Below are 21,689 nucleotides of genomic sequence, written 5' to 3'. Positions count from 1 at the left end.
TCTGCATCTACGTGGGAAAAACTATACTGGTATCTGTATCGACCAAAATGAGTTGGAAAATAACAGAAAATTGGATATTCAGTGTTGTGCGCCTCAACATAGAATAGCATCACCAGCAAATTACCCATACTTGTAGCCTAACTTGTATCTTTGTGGTACCTACTTATCTGTAATAAATCAGCGTTTTTGTTAAACAGTGAAAGTGTATAAAGTTCATGAATTTGATAGCATTTAATGATTTGAAATACAATTTTGAATCAACTTACCAGGTTCAAGCAATTTCAGATGCCTCATGAGGGTCCAGCTTCTCAACTAAAGTTAAAAGTAACAAAATTTCAATGATATTAAATAATCATTTATTAGTGATTTTGAGTTCCAGGCTAATTCAAATCCACAACCTTTTCAACCAGACACACAGGAGGCAACACAGATTCCACAAACCAAGGACTTTATTCAAAGAAACATAAGACAATGGCTGGGTGAACTAAGCAAACCAAACCCCATACAGGAATTAACAAATTCAACTAAAACCAAACAGTTATTAGCCACTTCATGGGCTAATAACTAAATTAAAACACAACGGCCTGACTTACAGCTAACAAGTCCAACAACGGGGGGCGGCAGACCGGTTCAGAAGCTGGCAGTCTGTGGTGGTGCATGCCGGGGCTGCCGACGTGCAGCAGACAGCATGGGGCTGCTAACAAGCAGCGGAGATAGGGCTGCGGGAGTGCAGCGGAGATCAGCGGCTGGAAGCTGAGGCGAGGACAGGGGGGAAGCTCCGGGATAAATCCGGGCTCTCTCTGGGGAGTTCCAGGGTCCTGGCTTAGTAGCCGGGCAGGACTGAGCAGGCGGAAGAAGTCCGGAGTCAGGGCAGACCTGGATAGAGTGACTGGCAGGGAGCCAGCAGGAACACTGATCCAGCACAGAGTGGTGGAGTGAGTCAGGCTTTAACTGCCGCTGATCACTGATTGGGCTCAGCTGCGGTGAGAGCGCAGCTGAGTTCAATCTGCCAGGACTGACGGCTGATCCGGGGTGTAACACAGAGGAGGGAGGGCCATGACACATTCTTTATGAAATTGGCAAGGTGTGGTCAGCTAGATCATTTCTCAAGAGGGTAGTCACCACTATGCTGATCTTGTTGGACTATCAAGCACAATCTACTTGTGGCTGTAGAGTGAATTAGAATGTTCTCTTGCAAATTATCTTTGATTTGCAGAGACCACATTAACCAGACAACAACCAAAAGTTATATATGGGATATATTTTGAAGTTCTGAAAGTTGTTCTCTGCATTGTTCTTTTCTAATAAAAAGATTAAAGAGAGAAACAGCTTATATAAGAGATTCATCAGTACAAGACCAGATGTGGGTATTTGTGTTCAGTGTGAAGAGAATATGAAATTCGGGGTATGAATGTCGCTTTTTCTTACTATACTCAATACTTGAGGTCTCTTTTTTTGGAAAAAGTCTTCACAGATTACTCCGATACATAATTAAACACACACACACACACACACACACACACACACACACACACACATATGTGTGTGTGTGTGTGTGTGTTTAGTTTCAAATCTATTGTCTGCCAAAATTCAGCACTTTCAACTTTTATATGCAAACATGCATCTTTTCAACTTTTCTCCATCTTTCTAAGTGACAGTGATATTGGACACATGGCTTTCTCTGTTTTCCTCACCTCATAACTCTTGTTTTACCTCGGTCTCATCATTCTCTCTCTTAGTTGCCTTTGCGTCCTTGGACTGCGGGGATTTTTTTCTTTTGCTGGATAAAATTTCCACAGTCAATCTAGTTGTTCCACCATTTGTGCATTAAATTGAACCTTCTTTTTCCAGGAGATTTTGGAATTGGAATTGCATAGTGAAAGCGAGGCTTATAGCAAAGCAGTCTAAACATGGATGGTGTTATACTTTGTGCAATCAACATTTTATTCATAAGTTGAAGCAAATGTCCAGTGTCAGTCTAATATATTTTGTCCACCAGACATGTTGCTGGGATACAAAAACACCTTGAATAACATTTCTAAGTTGGAATCCTCATATTGGCTAACCGCAATAGAGATGATATTAGATGTAATAACTTTGTGATATTTAGTAAACCCTTTTGTTGAATTTCTGTGGTAGCATCTCCATTCAAATGTGCAGTCTCAGATATTTTAAGACTTAGTCATTCATGTCTTATTCCTTGTCATTGATCATCCTGCTTTCAAATTTAATGTTTCTTAGTGTGTGGTTTTTGTTAGGGCTGAGCGTAGATGGAAATAGGTGATTCTGGCTTCATCAGCAGTAGATGCCGCTTGCCAATTATGAACTGTGCCTCAAAATACAGAAAAAAATTTGTAAACATAGGTGTGAAGGCCTTGAGATCTCCATGTATCTTAAACATCCACATACTTGGAGGACATTAAATACCATTACACAATTATGTATTTGCTAAAGTTGCTAATGAAGACTTAGTGAATTAGAACAAAGAAGATGACAATGTCTTGCGTCATTAGGTGATGTTCAGCCCAGATAACGATGCATCCAAACAGCTCTGATACCATGAAGGGGGAGTCGGCTGCACTGGGTTCATTGCTCTGCTGTGACGAACATCAGCCTGTCACTTTGTGATGTCAGAGATCCTGCTGTGGCACTGCTGCAGAACAATGCTGACAGGGCCTGTTAACCATCACATTCATGTGATGTGGAATGTGTGTAAACAGACAATCGAGAAAACAAGATAACTGGATTTCCCTTGCTCCGATTATGTGGTTAAAGCATTTAGCTCTAGCCTATAAAAGCAAAGTTGTACTTTATTGTTGGAATCTTGCTGCAGTTTTACTTGATTTGCTCATCTACATATTTTTAAATTTACCACCAGCTATATATGTAGTATATTTAATGCCAGAGCCGTACACCATAGCAGTAAACTATAGTCAGTTTCCATGTTAGTTGTACTTTGCATGTATCATCTGTCTTATCATGCATGTATCAAATTGTGTGTTTTATGGTCCTTGTCGTCCCCCCCCACCTCTTTACCTCTACCCCTCCACCCCTCTGTCTCTATCCCTCTATCTCTACCTCTTCTGTCCCTCTCAACCCGCCCGGCCAGCAGGCAGATGGTTCCCCCACATTAGAGCCGGGTTCTGCTCGAGGTTTTTTCCCTGTTAAAAGGGTGTTTTCCTTGCCACTGTCGCCTTTTGGCTTGCTCTGGGGATCAGGCATATGGGTTCTGTAAAGCGTCTCGAGACAATTTGACTGTAATTGGTGCTATATAAATAAAATTGAATTGAATTGAACTGACCTGTTTAAGGGCAGTGTGTAGCCACTCCCAGTTCTGGGGCTACAGGCTCAAACACGGTGGCAAGAATACTGCTAGTATTACCCTGCATGTGGTTTGGGGTAAGAAACTGGAGCACCCAGAGAATGGGAACAAAATGACCTCAATATTGCATTTGCTAGTTGCTGATCAGTAAGAATTAAAAACAACACATTTACATATGCGACTTTAACCTGGCCACTGTATATTCACACAGCATGTCAGTATTAGGATATTTCTGTACTCTTTACCTCATTATTCACTTACTGACCTCCTCTGAAAATCAAGTTTTTGACTTTGTGAACATGTTCATATGGTGTGTTGATATGCTAGAAGACATATCATAAGTGAAATTCAAGTCAACACCATGGCTAATCATTTCCACATTGAAAGTGCCAATCTCAAAAAAAAGATTCGCTCTTAAGGGTTTTCATATGCTACAAACTTAATCAATTGCCCTGTCAATGTGCAGGCTGTGGCTTGCTCAGTATTCTTCTTCACAATTGGTTCCAACATGTATGGCAGAATTACTGCAATATTACATTGTGTAGCATAGAGTAGTTTTACAGTTTTTTGAGCAGAGTCATATGTAAGCTGGTGTGCTCGAGTGACAGAGTGGGTGTAAATAGAGGCAGGGGCATGGAGTTGTCTTAGTTCTTTAGAAAAAGTTGCTCCTAGCAGATTTGTGAATGAGAAACTATTAGTTAAGAAATGTTGCTGCTTTTAGGAGAACACCTAGTGGTAATATAAAATCTCAGATTTCTTCTTTACATGGTGCAAAAAGTCCAGTGGACTCGCTTCAAACAATGTTAACATGCTTATTGTAATTACTTGGCCAAGTGTTTTGACATCTTTCAGCTTGTTTCAGCTGTGATCTCTAAAGATGTGACTGTTATTTGTGTGAGGTCAAGAGCAGGATGAGAGGGGCGGGGTCTTATTCAGAGTCTTAAACAGCTGACTCTGCTTGTTAAAGGTCCGTAGGTAATAAGGTTGTGGATGACAAACTGCCCTCCGTTATTTTAAAAATTGTTACCCATGTCAGGTTAAAACAAACTAGCATGACTGACGAGCATGAACGTGGTTTGCGAGTAAGGCTTTGCTGTGTTTTGACCTGCTGTAACTTCCCCATGTCCTTACCTCCTCATCTCCAAGCCAGGACATTTGTTCAGGAGGACGACTGGAGACACAGAGAAAACCCTCCAACAGAGAAGCTGTACTTCTGCTTCTCGTTGCCAACAACAAAAAAAAAATGACAGCCAGCCCACTGCCTTGTGAAGATTTTATGTGTGGCGTGTATGTATTTGCAGTGTGTAAACACATATTGTCCTTTCTACGGAATAAGTTTAATTGCTTACTCTGTGTCAAAATTAGAGACTGAAGGCTGAATGTCACAGATGATGCATGTGCTACCAGAGAATAAAAGCCAGAGTTATGTCTAGCAAGATGAAAGACAGAGATCTCTTTTAAATGCAAAATCTTTTGTTCTACATCTCAGTGCAATGCCTTAGTCATTTATCTTTCAGTAGGCTTTGAATTCTTGCACTAACCCTCCATAGAAGGACAATGAGACAGAGCCCATTTAGTTTTTCTGCTAATATCTTCATTGTCATAATTGTGTTCAAAGCTGTTTTGTTCAACTTTGTGATTCAAAGCTCTCTACAGAGTGAAATTGTGCGATAATGTTGGCCTGAGATCAAAAGGCCTGTCATATAAACAGAATTTGTTGTTTTTTCTCTGTAGATTTGCTCTGAGATGCTTTGATGTGCGTACAGTAATGACAGTGAATGTCTTGGTGTCTGACATCTGTCACATGAGTTATTTTTAAATCTGGAACAGAAAATGGCACTTTGGATAAGGTTTTCTTGTTAACTTTGCTTGATTAATGTTGCCCTGGTAAATAATCAGTTCTAACTGTGGGTTTTTTTTGTCTTTTTGTGCCACAGTCCAGGCCTCATGGAGCTGGGGACTCGGCGCCTGCTGTGCACCAGGGAGCTCGATCCATGCCCGGTTCCCAGCAAACAACCATAGAGGGTGGGAACCTTATTTACCCTTCAATTCCTTTTTCCCATCCCTCCCCCTGAATTGCCCCTGTGGTGATATTGTCCTTTCCTGACTGTGGCTACATCATGATTGGCAAGCTGAAACAGAACTTGCTGGTGGCCTGTCTGGTCATCAGTTCGGTCACAGTCTTCTACCTGGGCCGCCATGCCATGGAGTGCCACCATCGCATTGAGGAACGCAGCCAGCCAGGTGGAATCCTGCCTCTTTCAGCGCTGGGTGGTAGCATGCGGACCACCTTACGGACAGGCCAGAATCTCAGCACACCTTTTGTTTACAACAAAGACATGCCACTCATCTTCATCGGTGGTGTTCCTCGCAGTGGAACCACACTAATGCGAGCTATGCTAGACGCCCACCCAGAGGTGCGTTGTGGCGAAGAAACTCGTGTCATCCCACGCATACTGGCCATGAAGCAGATGTGGAGCCGCTCGGGCCGGGAGAAGATGCGACTTGATGAAGCGGGTGTGACAGATGAGGTGCTGGACGCCGCCATGCAGGCCTTCCTGCTGGAAATCATTGTCAAACACGGTGAGCCTGCTAACTTCCTCTGTAACAAGGACCCTTTTGCACTGAAGTCGCTTTCTTACCTGGCCAAGATCTTTCCCCGTGCCAAGTTTGTGCTTATGATTCGAGATGGACGGGCTTCAGTGCACTCCATGATCTCACGGAAAGTGACCATCGCCGGCTTTGACCTAGGCAGCTACCGGGACTGCCTGACCAAGTGGAATCGGGCCATAGAGACAATGTACACTCAGTGCCTGGAGGCAACAGACAAATGTCTACCTGTGCACTATGAGCAGCTGGTCCTCCATCCAGAGAAATGGATGAGGACACTGCTGAAATTTCTTGACATTCCTTGGAGTGATGCTGTTCTCCACCATGAGGAGCTCATTGGGAAAGCTGGAGGAGTGTCTCTCTCCAAGTAAGTACAGAAACATTAAAAAGCAACAATAAAACATTAAAAAAGACAATAAAACTTTAGTAAATACAGTGAAATGCTAAAAAGGGCAATAATATAACCTGAGAAAGAGGAAAAAATGTTCTACAAATAACTGCAGAGTTTGGATTTTTAAAAGCTTTTTGAACTGAGGCCTTGACTGAGCTGTTCTGACAGTAAGGAGGAGCTTGTTCCACATTGCTGGGGCTAAAACATTTGAAGCATGGTCCCCTTTTGTTTTAAGCCTGGACCGTCAGACTTTTAAAAGCAGTTGACTCTCTGATCTGAAGGATTGAGAAGCAGAAAATGGTGTTAAAAGTTCAGAGATGTAGAGAGAAGCCAGACCATGTAGAGATTTAAAAGTAATCTAGAGGGGCGCCCAGATAGCTTAACTGGCTGAGTGGCCGACCCATGAATAGTCCCCAACACAGTGGCCTGGGTTTGATTCCAGCTCACGGCCCTTTACTGCATGTCTTCCCCCACATTCTTCTACCTACTTACCTGTCTGCCTCTCAGCTATGTCTATCTAATGAAGCCGACAACAGGCCAAAAAAAAAAAAGTACTTTAAAAAAAAAAAAAGAAAAAAAAAGTAATCTAGAGAATTTTGAATTGAATTCTATACTGAATGGGGAACTGGTGTAATTCAGAAAGAACTGGAGTAATGTGTTCCCTTAAGTGTGAATAATCTCGCTGCTGAGTTTTGAATCAGCTGTAATTCAGTTTCAAATTCAAATGAATCAAGTGTTGCAAAAGTCCAGGTGGGAAAAATGATTGTGGGCATAAGATGGACAAGGTGATGAGTTGATAGTGAATATGTCTGACTGAATGAATCTTCAGACAGAATTGGTCAACTGTAGTTGAACTTTTACATTTTACTGTCGTCACTGCAGTTGTGGTAATTGTAGCCAGAGAGTTAAACATCACTATTGTCAGTGGGTCTTTGCAACTTGTCCATATTGTTACATCTAGACAGAACTCTTTAATTTTGAGAGTAGTTACAACATAGGCCTGTGTGATGTCTTTCTAAGGTAGGTTTTCTCTACACAGTTCCCTCAAAATGGAATGCCTCCATTGTCTGCTTGTTGTGTCTTGTTTGTCCGTATTAGGGTTGAGTACACTAATTTGTAAAATGGGGGTCAGTGGCCTCTTGTCTGTATGCTGAAACTAAGCTTGGGGGTAGCTTTCTTCCAGTGCTCTAAAGGGGTTACTACCAGTGAGGACGCAGTGAATCATCATCCATCTCTGTGTCATGCTATGAGTCATTTTTGGTTTGTTTTTTCTCAGTTTCTTGACATTTTGGACACTTAACTGATTTGGAATGCAGTTTACTGGAAGTTGTGTGTTGTCTTTGTGATAATGTGATTCCTTGTATGTAGCAATAATTTCTACAGAGGCTTCACTTTATTCTTCCTACGGCTGCAGATTTATGAAAAAGCTCATTGCTGAGGTTACTGTGGATAAATAAATATTTATTATAAGAAGTTGGGATTTGTACCAGGCCCACAAGCTCCACATGGAAACCAGGCCTGTCAGATACATCTTATTTCCAGTGCAAAAGAAATGAGCTTGGGCATGCCCATGTCAACAACATTTTTACCTACTTAGCCTGGAGGGGAAAAAATATGGACTGTCTACTAACCTTGAGAAAAATGACAGGTTGGTAAGCACTGTGTCAAGTCATAGGGAAGTATCACTTTCTATATAATCTCAGTTCCTCTAGACCTTAAAAAAACGCATGAACCTTTGGCCTACAAATGGTATGTTTTCCATGTTTTTGCAAAGCCTTCAGACTTTCCGTTATTATATTTCACTTGGAAATTAAACATCCTACAGCAGTTCACAGTGAGGAACCTACTCATTAGTGACTTAAAACATATGAGATTGTGTCTGTACTTCAGTACTCTAATCAGGTCATCCTAATGGCCATGCCTGCTGTCAGGGTTGTTTTAGTTTCACTGATTTGAGAGGTTAGCCTCTGGAAGTTGTTGAGGAAATTCTGAAGGGGTGCAACCCTATTCCTTGCCTCTGTCTGTCCCAACCCCCCACCCCTCTTCCCCTCTGCTGCCACCGTCTTCCTGCCACGTAGCACCAGAGCACACTTCATATCGTCTGGCGTCATTTGGGACACATTTTGTTATTGTCTGCATATGAAAAAGCTGATGTTCTTGATGAAAAAATTTTGCCGCCATTGAGCAGTTTTCCCTCCAAATGCCTCTTGCTTTTACTGCCCTTCTTTATGAACTCATCCCTGTAGTAAACAGTGAGGATGGATTGATTTTAGCTTTCCCCCATTCAAAAGTGTCTGATTGGCAATGTGTTCCCTCTTTGTTCCTTCTTACATTGCATGACTTTTATCTGTTTGACTATGATTAAAAAACATTTTAAAAACTAGAAAGCAGCAGGGAGCAGCAATTAAGTTCAGCCATGGGTCAGTTTTTTCACAAGAGTACCTTTGTTCTACATTTGAGGTGTAAAACTAAAAATGTATTATGATTTATTTAAGAATGAGATTGATATATAAAACAGTTTGAGAGCATGTCATTTTGCCGAGAAGGTAGGTTCTGTGTTGTACTATGACACAAGAAATCTAAGAGGCAGGTTATCCACGAACAATACACTGTGGCTTTCTTCAGTCAGAGTTGAATGCAGGAAGTGCTGCTGTGATTAGTAATTTAAAGGATCGTCAGAAAATTAAATGCCAACTATTTTGACAGCATAATTCCCTGGTTGCATCTTCTCCATTAGAGCTGATACAGCTTTTTATGTAACAGTAAACTGAATATCTCAATATCTGTGCTTCTCTGGGTGCATTGATTGGAAATATTAATGTAAAATATAAGTGGGGAAATCTCATCATTCATCACAGGGTCAGGTATTTTTGTTGGAAGCCAAGGTTAAGTTCATTGAACATAGTTTGTCTACTGTCTTGTAGAGGATGACCAGTTTATCCAAGTTTAGCCAACTGCTTTTTCAAAAACACATCAAGGACACATTTAACAGACAGCTTGACAGCAGCTGACCTCAGTACACAGCTATAATTATAAATAATTCATCCCGGTAGAAGAATGTTATTTTTTTCCCAGTCCTCCTCCAGTGACGTCAGAGCCCTGGAATTTTCTCTCAAGGACTTTGCAGCGCTGCTGATATTTGCTGACACATGAGCAAAAGAGGCAGGCCAGAGTCATATACCTGTTCATAATAGCAGCACCCAGGCAATATGGCTTTGACATGTTTCAACATTTGTTCATTTCAAGTGTCAAAGCATATTAGGATACAACAGTTACACTGCTGCTGTTTCCTATTTTTGTGGTTGTAGATGAAGTCATGGAAAACGATGGGAACCAGAGAATGATGAATAGCAAGCAGAGCCAAATTGGTTACCACGATTCTAGGAAAATGCCTCATTTAAAGAGATGCATGTTCAACTAAGCATGCTTGGCTCTTTTCTTTGTAATGATTTCATCCCATTTCATCATTCCAATGTCAGTTTAGTCTTTTTTTTTTCTTGTCACAGCCCAGCCATGTGATGTTTAAACTATCAGACTTCCTGTTTAACACCAACTTCTACTGCTCATAACTTGATAGGTTGGACAAGAAAGATACCATAATCTTTTGTGCATTGGAAGTGTGCGAAAGCAGTCGATGTTTAACAGTTACAAATCATGTTACACTGCCTGGGGATCTGCTGCAGTGATTAGACAAGTGTATTAGCGCCGACTTCAGTCTTGTGTCTGCTGATATTTGGTCAAAGAACAATTTTGCGGCGGTTGTCTCATCAATCATTGTTGACACCATATCAAGAGTATGAGATCCTCAACTATTGTATGTGGTTTCTTGCACTTGGTGATTCTGTATGCGACCTTGTATGACAGTCTTTGTGCTTTGTTGCTCACTGAGGCAGCTTTTGCAATGCAATGTTCCTGCTTACGGGATTCATCAAGTTTTCTCTGAAAGAAGTCAAGTGGCTCCTTCTCTTGTGTCTTTTTGGTCTGCTGCTCTATTTTTATTTTCATCCTGGTCAAATATTTCTCCATTTTCTGTAACTACTGACAGCTAGTCACCATGGGTGGTGCAGAATGAATTGGGGATGGTTACCATGACAGCGCAGTTTGAGTATTGCTGTGCGCCGCGAAAAACAGGCCGACGTTAAAACAATAGTGTAGCTAATTAGTTCCACGTAGACTGACCTTTTCCTCCCAGTCGCTCGCGCCGTCCCCTGTCATGCGTCTGAGCCCCCCACACTTTGAGAAACACTGGATTATGGTTACATCTTCAAAATGATATCAAACATGAACTAAAATAAACCCACAGTTTAAGTGCTCTAAACCAAACCACAAAACGTCATCTTAAGATGCTTTCATGCACGTTGTGATTTAAGCTGAGCTACCATGGAGACTCTTAAGCTTTGCTGCTGCAGCATTGAACTGATATGACTCAATGGCAAGGACCCTTGAGGTTCTCAGAAAGCCCACTATGCCCTTGTTCCTCATAACACTTTCACTATCAGCTGTGTCCAGACTCTTCAGTGGTCATGTTTGAATAAGACAAGGGACTGTTGAACCTTTTTGTTAGCACAACCATAGAATGCTGCAACTTGACTTAAAATTGAACAAAAACATGATGGCAAAACAGACAAAGTGTCCACAGAGGGGAAGAGAGTGATAAGAGATCTCTGGGATCCAGATGCACATATGTGGTTATTTAGTACACACGTCACCCCTCCACAAATTGATTCCCATTAAATATTAATGAATGGGGATCGACTCCAGTGCCCTGTAGATAAGCATGGAGACACTGTCCCCAAATGGACCTGTAACAGTGGATAAGACTGTAGTCCAAGAATAATGTGGATATAACAGTGATTTCCAGGCTAAAAGTGATTTACAATGTGATTAATTTAATCAAATAGTTGTCAGGTTTAGTTGGGTGCTTACCTTACCAGGCAAATTTAACTTACTTTAGCGGTTTTCCAATTATCTTCAGTGTGTCAATTAGTGTAATCAGCACTTGCAATGCTTAGTTGGAATAGAATTTAAAGATTCTCTGTCTTCTCTGTGCTACTGATTATCAGACTGAATTGCTGGTTTGTTTCATTCATCTAAACATTGGGTTTCAGTGACATATCTGTGCTTTGTGTTAGTCATTTCACTCAACAAGGATCCACATCTAACAGAAAAGATGCCAAATTAAGAGTTGATCTACCACAATCTGTGACAAAAAAAATCATTTTTCTTGCCGTAGCATCTACTACCATAGTTTTTCAGTGTGGCTCAGCAAGGTGACCTCCCCATTTTTATTGGCTTGACTGTTTCTCCATTTCTCTATTACTGAAGTGGCTGTGAATGATCTGTTTTTATTGTCAGAAATTAGTGAAACATGTCCATCTCAGTTTCCTAGAGTCCAAGGTGATATATTCAGATTGCTTGTGTTGACCAAACTGCAGTTCAGAACCCAGATATAATTACTTTAGTGATATAAAACAGATACACAGCACATCCTCACAGCTAAGAAGAAGGGTGCAGCAAGTGTTTGATAGTTTTATTTGAAATGTAACTAAAATGGTGATCAAAATATTTCAGGTTAATTAAATACTAATCAAATAATTCAGCTCTGTGCTACACCTATTTAAGTTGAGGTAACATTTTTTTCACAGGACTAAGGACAAAGGCATTGTACTGCAATGCTTTTGTAACTTATGGACAAGCAGAAAATGACCATGAAGCACTGATGACACAAAACTGATGTTTTACAAGTTACTGTCACTTATACCGGTCACTTGTAAAACATCAGTTTTACAAGTGAATGTCACTTATGAATTGCAAATACATTTGAGAGTCTCAAAATCATCTTACGTGTTCATTAATGAGTTGTACATATGATGTTTCTCTTTATCAGTTATGCGTTAAAGTTAAAAGGACGAAAAATGATCTCATGTTGCAAATCACATGGGTCCCTAAAAAGAAAATCACACATTCTACTGTATTCTGTATTTTTCTCCTTATTTATTTTAATGACAATATTTGTCTAAACTAGACCTTATGTACAAGGAGATCTCTCTACTTTGTGAGTTCACTGTAATGATAATATTGTAAATAGTACTAATGATGTAGTTTTAGAGGTTTTCACTCTGAATGCATACAGCACCAGTTTAGAACACAATGTACCTGTCTGTTGTTACAGATTTTGGTCCATTTTGATCCAGCGTCATACCTTTTCCCTAAATGGGTTTGATACACATTATTGGAAGAGGAGGCCAACCACAAGTAGCCTTGAGGGCAGCGCAACTGCCTTTTACCATCATAAACATTTTGCCCCACCTCCTCTCAAGTACTTTGCCCGCAGTGCATTAAAGTCAACCCCCATGACACCTGGCAGAAAAAAGCCTCTTGCCCACTGCAACCACCACCATCGGGTCTCTATCTACATGAAAATCTCAATCAGTGGGCAGCCAGGCCCCAGAGCGGGACCTTGCCTAAGCATTAACATCAATTACCTGACCTTGATTTAGTGGAGGCCCTGCCTAGCTCAGAGACTTGCTCCATTACTTATCCCAGAACAGGGAACCATTCCATCCCCCCTCCCTAACTCTCCATCCTATTTGCAATCTTGATGTCTCTATCCAATTCTCTCTTATCAACCGTTGGTGATACAGAACACCACCTTGGGTAAAGGAGGCCCAGCAATGAATAATTGACAAGCTGGAGGCCATTAAGAGCATCAGCCTGAAGGGAAGTGGTCATGTGACAGGCAGAATGGTTTTTTGTCACATCTCATTTAAAGCTGAGAAGTGGGCATGCCTCACTTGTTCATCTGTGTGAGTGCAAATGATTTAAGATTACCATCAATCTTAAATCAAACCGACAGGATATTTAAACCTAACGTCCACCTCATTTAATTGTTCTGCTGAGTGTCTGTATCTGGCCTTTGGCCTTAGACTTGCTCCACATGTGCTCCTTTTTGGAGGAGTGTTACTAAAGTTACATACTATTATAGCTGAGTAATTTATTTTAAATTGTGACAATAAAGTGTGGAATTTTAAAAAAGTAATACTGACTGATCAAGTGATAAGTTGTGTAATTAATGAAATTAAATGAACCAAACCTGATGTGAAATTCATGACTTTATGTTGGTTAGTGTTGCTGTCCGCATGTCTGTTCTTTTTTGAGGACAAAAACACCACTGTATCATTTGATTGCTTGAAAAGATGGTGAACGAAAATGCTGAACAATTAATCAAATTAAATCAAAATTGCAATTTGAAGCGATGCAATTAGCAAACTGCACTACTTACAACTACATACATAATATCCACACATTGTATATTTTGCAACATGGGTGACCCAGAGTTTAAACAGTGTGTCAGTGGTTTCACAAATTCATACCATCCTCATTGTGTGTCACTTCTTTGATGATGTCTCATGTGCTCTGTCACATTTTAAATGTGTTACACAGTGAATATTGAACTCTAGCATAGCTTATAAAAATTACATCATTAGTCAAATCACAGTATATGTGTGTTTATATTTAGCCCTGGTGAGTGAATTAGTAAGTTACACTATTTAGTCATAAACTCTCAAAACAGACAGAATTGTTGGGTTATCAACTTTCCATTGGTCCTTAAACATCTGTGATGTGTCATTCCATTGGAAAGCTTGACCAAAACTAAGCTCAATATCATGACATTTAATCAAAATTGCTTTATTCACTATGTCATTTAAAAACTCAGTGTTTGCAATATACACACTCTTCATTCAAAAGCAAAAGATTCTGCGCTCCTCCACTTGACTGTGAAACTGGTAAAACTTGGTAAAATTGTGTACTTTTGACTTCTGTTTTTTTTAATTTAAAAAATATTTTTTTGATTTAGAAAATAATTTTTTAAAACTTTTTTTAATGATACGTGACCTTATAAATGTGTCATCCTGCACATTAGACACTTCTTGTAGACATGGTTGTGTTGTTTCCTTTGAGATGAAAAGGACTTTATACTGCAGTAAAAATGAACTCACAGGGCATTAAAATGTAAAAAAAAATGTGAGAACAAAAAAACATCCAGAAACTGCTTTGGCTCAGTGTTAAACTGTCACTCTATCCAGTCAGTATGTTAAACGATATATTTTATATGAGCAACGATACACTAGACCACCAGTTGAACCAACTAGCTTTTCAGGAAATGACATTGACTTTCCAGAAAATTAAAATGGCTTTATATAATGCTGAGTATTTTTCATGTAAGAGTTCATTTTGAGCAAGTCTTTGTTGTATAGAATATTTGAAATTTTACCCCGAATACTGGAACAGTCAGTTTTTCTTTCAGTGTTATGGCTGATCTAAATGTTTTTTCTACACAAGAATGATGTCAATCTCGTCAGAACACAATCTCCTCCAAAATCCCATATCTTCAGGTTATTGGCGACCTTTAGCTGTGTAGCATCCACCCAAGTCTATCCAGCTAGAGCGAGTAGGCCATGCCCAGTCAAACATTTATATAACACCTGATTAAAATCTTTACTAACCCCATATGCAGTATTTACATAGCATAGTCCAAGTCAGGTGCCATCTGGTCTGTGGATGTGAAATACATGTTTGTTTGTTTTTAAACTTATTTGCTGTTTTGTCTGGAATTCAGTACAACCTGACTTGTCAATAATTGGCCTTCATATGTTTAGTTAGAAACTGGGAAAGAAATGAATGCGCTTGATAGCCTGAAATTAGTTGTACTTTACAGTTAGCAGTGGACTAGTTATAGCAAATTATCTTTAGGTATCTAAGAATCAACAATCCTTTGGGACTTTCAGTTGGTGCTGCAAATATAGGTTTTTGGTACTGATAAATCTGCTTACTGTTTAATTTTCTCAATCAGAAATATCCATGATATATGGACATTTTTTTTATATAGTGGCATTACTGTGAAAATTGTGTTGCCATATATAGAAAACATGTTCATCTATGGCATGCAGTCATTCATTTCACAGGGTATTTGTATTCTAATGGAGGGAGATACATTTAGATACAACACTGTAAATCTGGTTTCACTTTGATGAAATTCCTTCTTGTCTGTGTTGATGCTGCTGTTGAGAGTGGGACTCCTGTTAACCACCTTTGACTGTATTACCATAGATCAGTGGTTCCCAACAGTTTATAGCTTATAACCCATTAAGTTGAAGCCCTAGCTACTTCAAACCTCTGTCATTAATTTCACCTTTAGTCTGTTAAAGGAATATAATTAGACGTTATCCATTTAATTATCTTTTGTGGGGACTACTGAAGGGCTTCTGACTCTCAGGAAACTGCCATGGATAATGCAACTCCCAGAGTGTTTTCAGGACACTCAAATGTTTATGTCTGATTTAGATTTTATTTGTGAGAAAATCTGTGTTCCAAGCTGGTGTGATATGGCAGTGTGTTGACATGACTGCTGACAAGGAAATGACTCATTTCTGAACCATGACATATGACATATATGCAGTGTTCTATATGTAGCATATGTCGTTGAGACTTTCAGTTCTTTTTTCACAAAGATTGACTGCTTCTAACCTGACAATGAAGCTTAGCTATGTTCACCATGCTTTATCTTTATCAGTTTATGCTCCACATTAACACTTAGCAGCCTCTTGGGTCTTGATGGAGTTACCTAAAGTGATTCCCTACCCATTTGTTGGAGAGTGGCTATTTGGATCATGGCCCGTCTCTCAGAAACCATCTTCACCATCCTCCTGAGATGACAAAACCAGCTCACTCTATTAATCATGCAGGAGACTCTACCGGTACAGTGTAAAGATTCAATTGCAAAGTAAATGGATTAGAGGAAAGTGAATTGCTGTATTGAAGTATGGAGTCAGACAGGAAACATAGGGATGGGGAAGCTGGACTTCAGATGGTAAATAGACGTGTATGGGGGCAAGGGAGCAACCTGAAAGAGCTAGCAACAACCAGGAGGATATAAATAAGTAGCTTTTTGGTTGCAGCGCAACCAAAAGAGACTTTTATTTCAGTGTGAATGAAATGGTCTTCATACAAGCTGCTGGGGAAAATCAAAACGTTGGAGTGGATTTAGAAATTTAGTCATAGTCATTCTCCCTGTGTTATTGTGTGTCTATGTAATAAACTGGACTTTTAATTGTGTGTAAGCCTCACTTTTAATTGCAATGTAAAAAATTTCAAGGAAATTAGTGACTGTATAGTGCTCTCTTGTAACTCTGAATTTCAGCTTTTATTTGTATTTGTACTGTTCTTAGTCTGGCTGAAAAGTAGGAGATGCTGTCGGCAGTTTATTGGTATAAAAACCACAGGAACAGATGCTGGTGGAATTGTATGAGCTATTTCACAATATTTGCCTGGATAATAGATAACTTGTGTAAAATGTGCATTGTTTAGTCATCTTTGCTCACTTTACAGTAATTTTACCAATTAGAAGTCCAGACCTGCACCAGGATAAATTGAAGCCATTCTTACCCTGTTAAAATGTGTTTCAGTTTTGAACAAGGAGGACACTTTTCCACTTTTACTGGATTCACATTGTTGTATGCCCTTTCTCTGTGCTTAAATACATCCCTGTCCAGGATATTACAGAGTTCTATACAGACTATGGCTTCATTTTAAAATGTGTAGAAACAGTGGACCTTTGAAAGAGACAATTGCCTTTGTTACATTATGTCCAGTCTGTTGAATCTGAACATGCTTCAGATGGACTCCAATTCAAATACCAAGTCACTGTGGATTATAGTAAAACAACTAAAAACTAATCTGCCACAATTTTAATAATAATTTTTACCTAATATTCACTGTCAGCTTCTGAAATGTGAATATGTTCAATTTTTCTCACTCTTTGATAATAGTATAAGCAAAACAGATAATTAGGATTCAAGGTGATTTTCATTATTTTTCAGACATTTTACAAACTTTACAATAAGTCAAGAAGCTATTGTCAGATTAATCAATAATGACAGTGAGTGTTTGTTGCAGCCCTTTTGTGGACATTCTTCTTTTTGTTTCTAAGACCTTATTCATGTATTTTAATGTCTTAGGATTAATCCAGGAGTTTCTGAAGTAAATCTCTTATACTTCACAGATTTAGTATGGGACCTAATTTTTTACTTGGACAGATGCTGTTATTGATTTGTCTCATTCAGTGTTTATATTGCTATATGTAGAGTCTTATAAAAATGTCACAGGCACTGCTGCGGTTTACCACACCTACATGTTTTACATACAGCTGAAGTTTTCTATGGCTGTGATGTGTTGAGCAACTTCTCTTTCGTCTCCCCACAAACGGCTGTGAAACAGAAGTACAAGAAGTCTACATTCAGCTTTGTCAGGCTTGATGTACAATCTGACATTTATGAAGTCTGTTACTTGGAGCTACTCTAATATAAATGTGTTTTAACTGATGTCTGTTAGACTGATTCAACTTCACTGCTAAGATTTACAGTGCTAATGGTATAGTACTGTCCACTAATGATAGGAATCTATCAGGATGCCTCTTGGTGTGTCAGGTTGATCATTTTAAAGAGAGTGGTCATGTACATCTTCATAGATCTGACATCTTCATCTCACTGCTTATCAGCAGTAAAAACAAAAGCTGCAGTCCAGCAGCTCCAATCTCCTCACTGGTTGAATATTTAATTTCAGACAATGAATAATTTACCTGGTTACGGCATAATGGATGCGGCAAAAGGACTAGTGCAGCAATATAAATTTTCTCTATGAACAACAGAGGCTCAAACTTTTAAGAAGTCGAAATTTCTCCAAAATCTTGTAATATCTGATAATATTATGTGTGTATGTTGTGTAGAAAAGCTTTGGTACTGTGAAACATTCGATTTGTGCAGATTATCTGCATCAAGTCACATTGATTCTGTTGTTTTGTCTAGAGACCTCATGACCTTGTACAGTTCTTAACAGTATGCCCCTTTTGGCATATTTAGTGAGACTGAACTGAGCTACTGAGATCAAAGAAATAAAATTTAATTTGTGTGTTGACTTTACTGTTTAAGAGACAAGCACATAATTGCTGGTAAGTTATACTAAATGCGATGCATTTTGACCAGGGAATGAACTAAGTAAGAAGTCATTTATTCTTGTTTACCAGGGACCTGCTGAGAGAAGGAGACTGGGTAGCCATCTTTAATAGTGTTTCATGATCCAATTAAAGCCAATTAGATGAATTCAGTCAACAGAACAGAGAAAGAGAAATGGACTGGTCTGTTGTAAAGTGGACCATCTGGGGACATGCTGAATTAAGAATGCTAATGCTGTGTCTACACTGATTACAAGGGCAAATAATAGTCAGGTGTGGTCGCCCAACAGTGGTGGATGTGTGTTACCTGTTTCACTCAGCTGTAAGGACAAGGTTCAAATTGATCTGTGTGTGTTTTCCATAATGCCAATCCCAAGAAGTGCGAAAACATGCATCAGGTCTGTAACATTTGATATACCACTACGTGGCTGCTGCAACACGACATTTCAGCTGAAAGTTAATTTTATTTGACTGCCGGCATATAGGATATGACTACTTTGTATCAAACAGGACTACCACTTCATAGTTTTGATTACACTGTCGGCACTTGTTTCACCAGTATCAGCTGTTGGCGGCTTAATAACATTATCTCTTGCAAGATTGACTATTCCAAAAACATGGTGAGGTTAACTGGTCACTCTCAATTGTAGGTGTGAATGAGAGTGTGATTGTTTGTCTCTATATGTAGTCCTGTGATAGACTGGTGACCTGTCCAGGGTGTCCCCTGCCTTCACCCTAAGTCAGCTGGGATAGACTCCAGCCCCCCGCGACTCTAATGAGGATTAAGTGGTGTATAAGGGATGAATGGATGACTGGATGGATTTGTAGTCTGTATATGTCAACTTACCCATATTATACAAAAACCTGAAATTTCACAATTGGGGCTGCAACTAACAGTTGTTTTCATCATCGATAAATGTGTCATTTACTTTCTCTGTTAACTGATTAGTTCCTTCGCAATGTAATTCCAGAAAATGGTGAATTTCTCAAGTGGTGTTTCCCAAGACCCAAAATTACTTCCTTAAATGTCTCAAAAAAACTGAAGACGGCAATCCCAAAACAAAATCACACCATCTTGTTTTGCTGCAAGACTACGCTGTATGTGCCTTGTAGGTGCAGCCAGTAAAACATACATTCCACAGCACATCGCTCCATAAACCGTCCACATACCCTACATGTTCAGTGTAGCTACAGCATTAAATCTTTGCTATATACAATAATCAGTAAACATTGCAGATATTTAGTGCTAAATTGGCCAGCTTAAGCTTAAAAACCATGATCTTTATCACTGCAACTGTATACGAAAAAAATTTGTCACTGATGATGTGAATTTATACTTCAGATCACATCTGAATAATTTTTCTGTCCTGTTAGGGTGGAGAGGTCTACAGACCAGGTCATCAAGCCAGTCAATGTGGAGGCCTTGTCAAAGTGGGTGGGAAAGATCCCAGCTGACGTGGTGAGAGACATGGCTGTCATCGCTCCCATGCTGTCCAGGCTGGGCTACGACCCTCACGCCAACCCCCCAAACTATGGTCGGCCTGACCCCAAAGTACTGGACAACACCAGAAGGGTGAGTACTAAGCAGCCATATTCTTCATTTTATTCTGTTGATTTTTAAACCACTACAACCTTAAATAATTCATTAGAATGGAAGATAAATTTTTGTAGATTACTTCTTTTAATGAAAAGTGTTTTTTTGTGGATGGAATTGGATGAGGACATAGATGCTTCTCTTGTACGGTAAATATGAAGCTATAACCAGCCAAGTTTAGCTTAGTCCAAAAACAAGTGCCCCAGTAAATTCACTGACCAAGAAAATAGTCCAATGCAGATATTTTTCGGACTAAACATACATGAAATAACATGTCAGTTGGTGAGCTTTAATGACAATAGGCAGATGTTTTTCCTTTGGCACAGAGGCAAGGTGAACTGGCTGTTGCAGACATGACAGTGGCGTTGATCTTCTAATGTAACTCTCTTATAATTAAACTATCTCCCAAGATATCAGATTGACTATTCCTCTAAACCACTCATACAGCTCTGTTTTTGAATAAATTCAATATAATTTTGTAGCAATTTTCTTTTTGCAAAATACACTGTATACAAGAAAAGTTTACAAAGTGTATTTTTATGTCAGTACTGTGCTATCTACACATAATTCCCATGCAAAGCAGAGATATGTGGAAACAAGTAACTCTCTGGAAAATATGATCAACACATTCAGCATTACCTCAGTAATAATAATTGACTGGTGGATTAAAAAGAAAGGCATTTCCAGGCACAGGCGAGCTATAATCACAGGTTGTACTATTCCTCTGAGTATCATTATCAGTTCTATGAGTAGTGGAACAGTGCAACTTGCAAGTTATTTTGTCTTCTTCCCTATCACAAAGGAGGCACTACACTACATCTGACAGTCTGGTTATTGTACTTGACACTGTGTACACTATTCTGGGAATACAGTTGTGTAATGTCTTCAGTGACTAAATGTGCTTTGTGGAATCTATAAAAAGAACCCTGATTATGTCAAAGTGATGTCTTCAGGGTTACATTAGCTTGAGACTGTGATGTGCATGTTTACTGAAAAAAGACTTACAGTCTGGGCATAAGGTGGAGGAAAGCCACTGTAACCTGTTCTGTGACAGGGACTGTGCAATGAAGCAGTACTGTAGATGTAGTTGGATTATGAGTGGAGGATGCATTTTTTTTTGTAGAGGTTGACTCAAGGCCCTTTCACACAGGCAGGGTGTGCTCTGTGCTGGCCTGAGGGTTCAGCACAATACTCGGGCAGAGTTGTGGAGCACAGACTCAGATAGGTGGAGTTTTTAAAACTTTCAGCATTACCATGCCACTTCATCCTTTCAAGCAAGAAGCTACCTAACTCCTCAACAAAGGAGATGCCTCATTGCTATTGCAAAGTTCAACATGACTGAACTCTAGGCCCAGCAGCAGCACATCATTATTGCATGGGGCAAACCATTAAAATGACTTGAGTTTCAGAGTGCAGGGTTGCCATGCTGTGAAAGCTCCTGAGTAGCTGAAATTTAAAGTCAAGGTATCTCATCCTCAGATACATGTGTTCACTTTTGCCTCTGTTTCTTGTAACTTCTCAAATATCAGGAAGTGAAATATTAAATAATTGAAGTTTTGTGTGTATTGTATCTTAAAAAACCTTGAACACAGAATGTCCTAATTGAATTGAACAGAAAATGTACATTTCTGAATTTTGTCCTTGATGCAGCGAGGGTTGAATATTCACTTCTTTTACTACTGCTATGAGAATGGTTGCTATTGAACTATGACAACTACTGCTCCTTCTACTGTTGTTCTGTGGTTACCACTTTCTATTACTT

At 39.5% G+C, this 21,689-nt stretch overlaps 1 protein-coding gene across 2 annotated transcripts in view; it reads left to right on the top strand.

Moving 5' to 3' along the window:
* The window catches only part of tpst1 (tyrosylprotein sulfotransferase 1), a 53,612-nt gene that overhangs the window by 11,375 nt on the left and 20,548 nt on the right, over nt 1-21,689 (top strand). For both annotated transcript variants that reach the window (XM_023289324.3, XM_023289325.3), the window contains exons 2-3: nt 5,260-6,299; nt 19,708-19,906. In XM_023289324.3, the coding sequence (XP_023145092.1) occupies nt 5,443-6,299; nt 19,708-19,906 (1,056 nt within the window). In that variant the 5' untranslated portion in view covers nt 5,260-5,442. The remainder of the gene's footprint in view (nt 1-5,259; nt 6,300-19,707; nt 19,907-21,689) is intronic.

Source organism: Amphiprion ocellaris, chromosome 7, assembly GCF_022539595.1.
Source record: "Amphiprion ocellaris isolate individual 3 ecotype Okinawa chromosome 7, ASM2253959v1, whole genome shotgun sequence".
Lineage (NCBI taxonomy): Eukaryota > Metazoa > Chordata > Actinopteri > Pomacentridae > Amphiprion > Amphiprion ocellaris.
The sequence above is the reverse complement of the archived record's forward strand: the minus strand, read 5'-3'. Positions and strand labels throughout refer to the sequence as shown.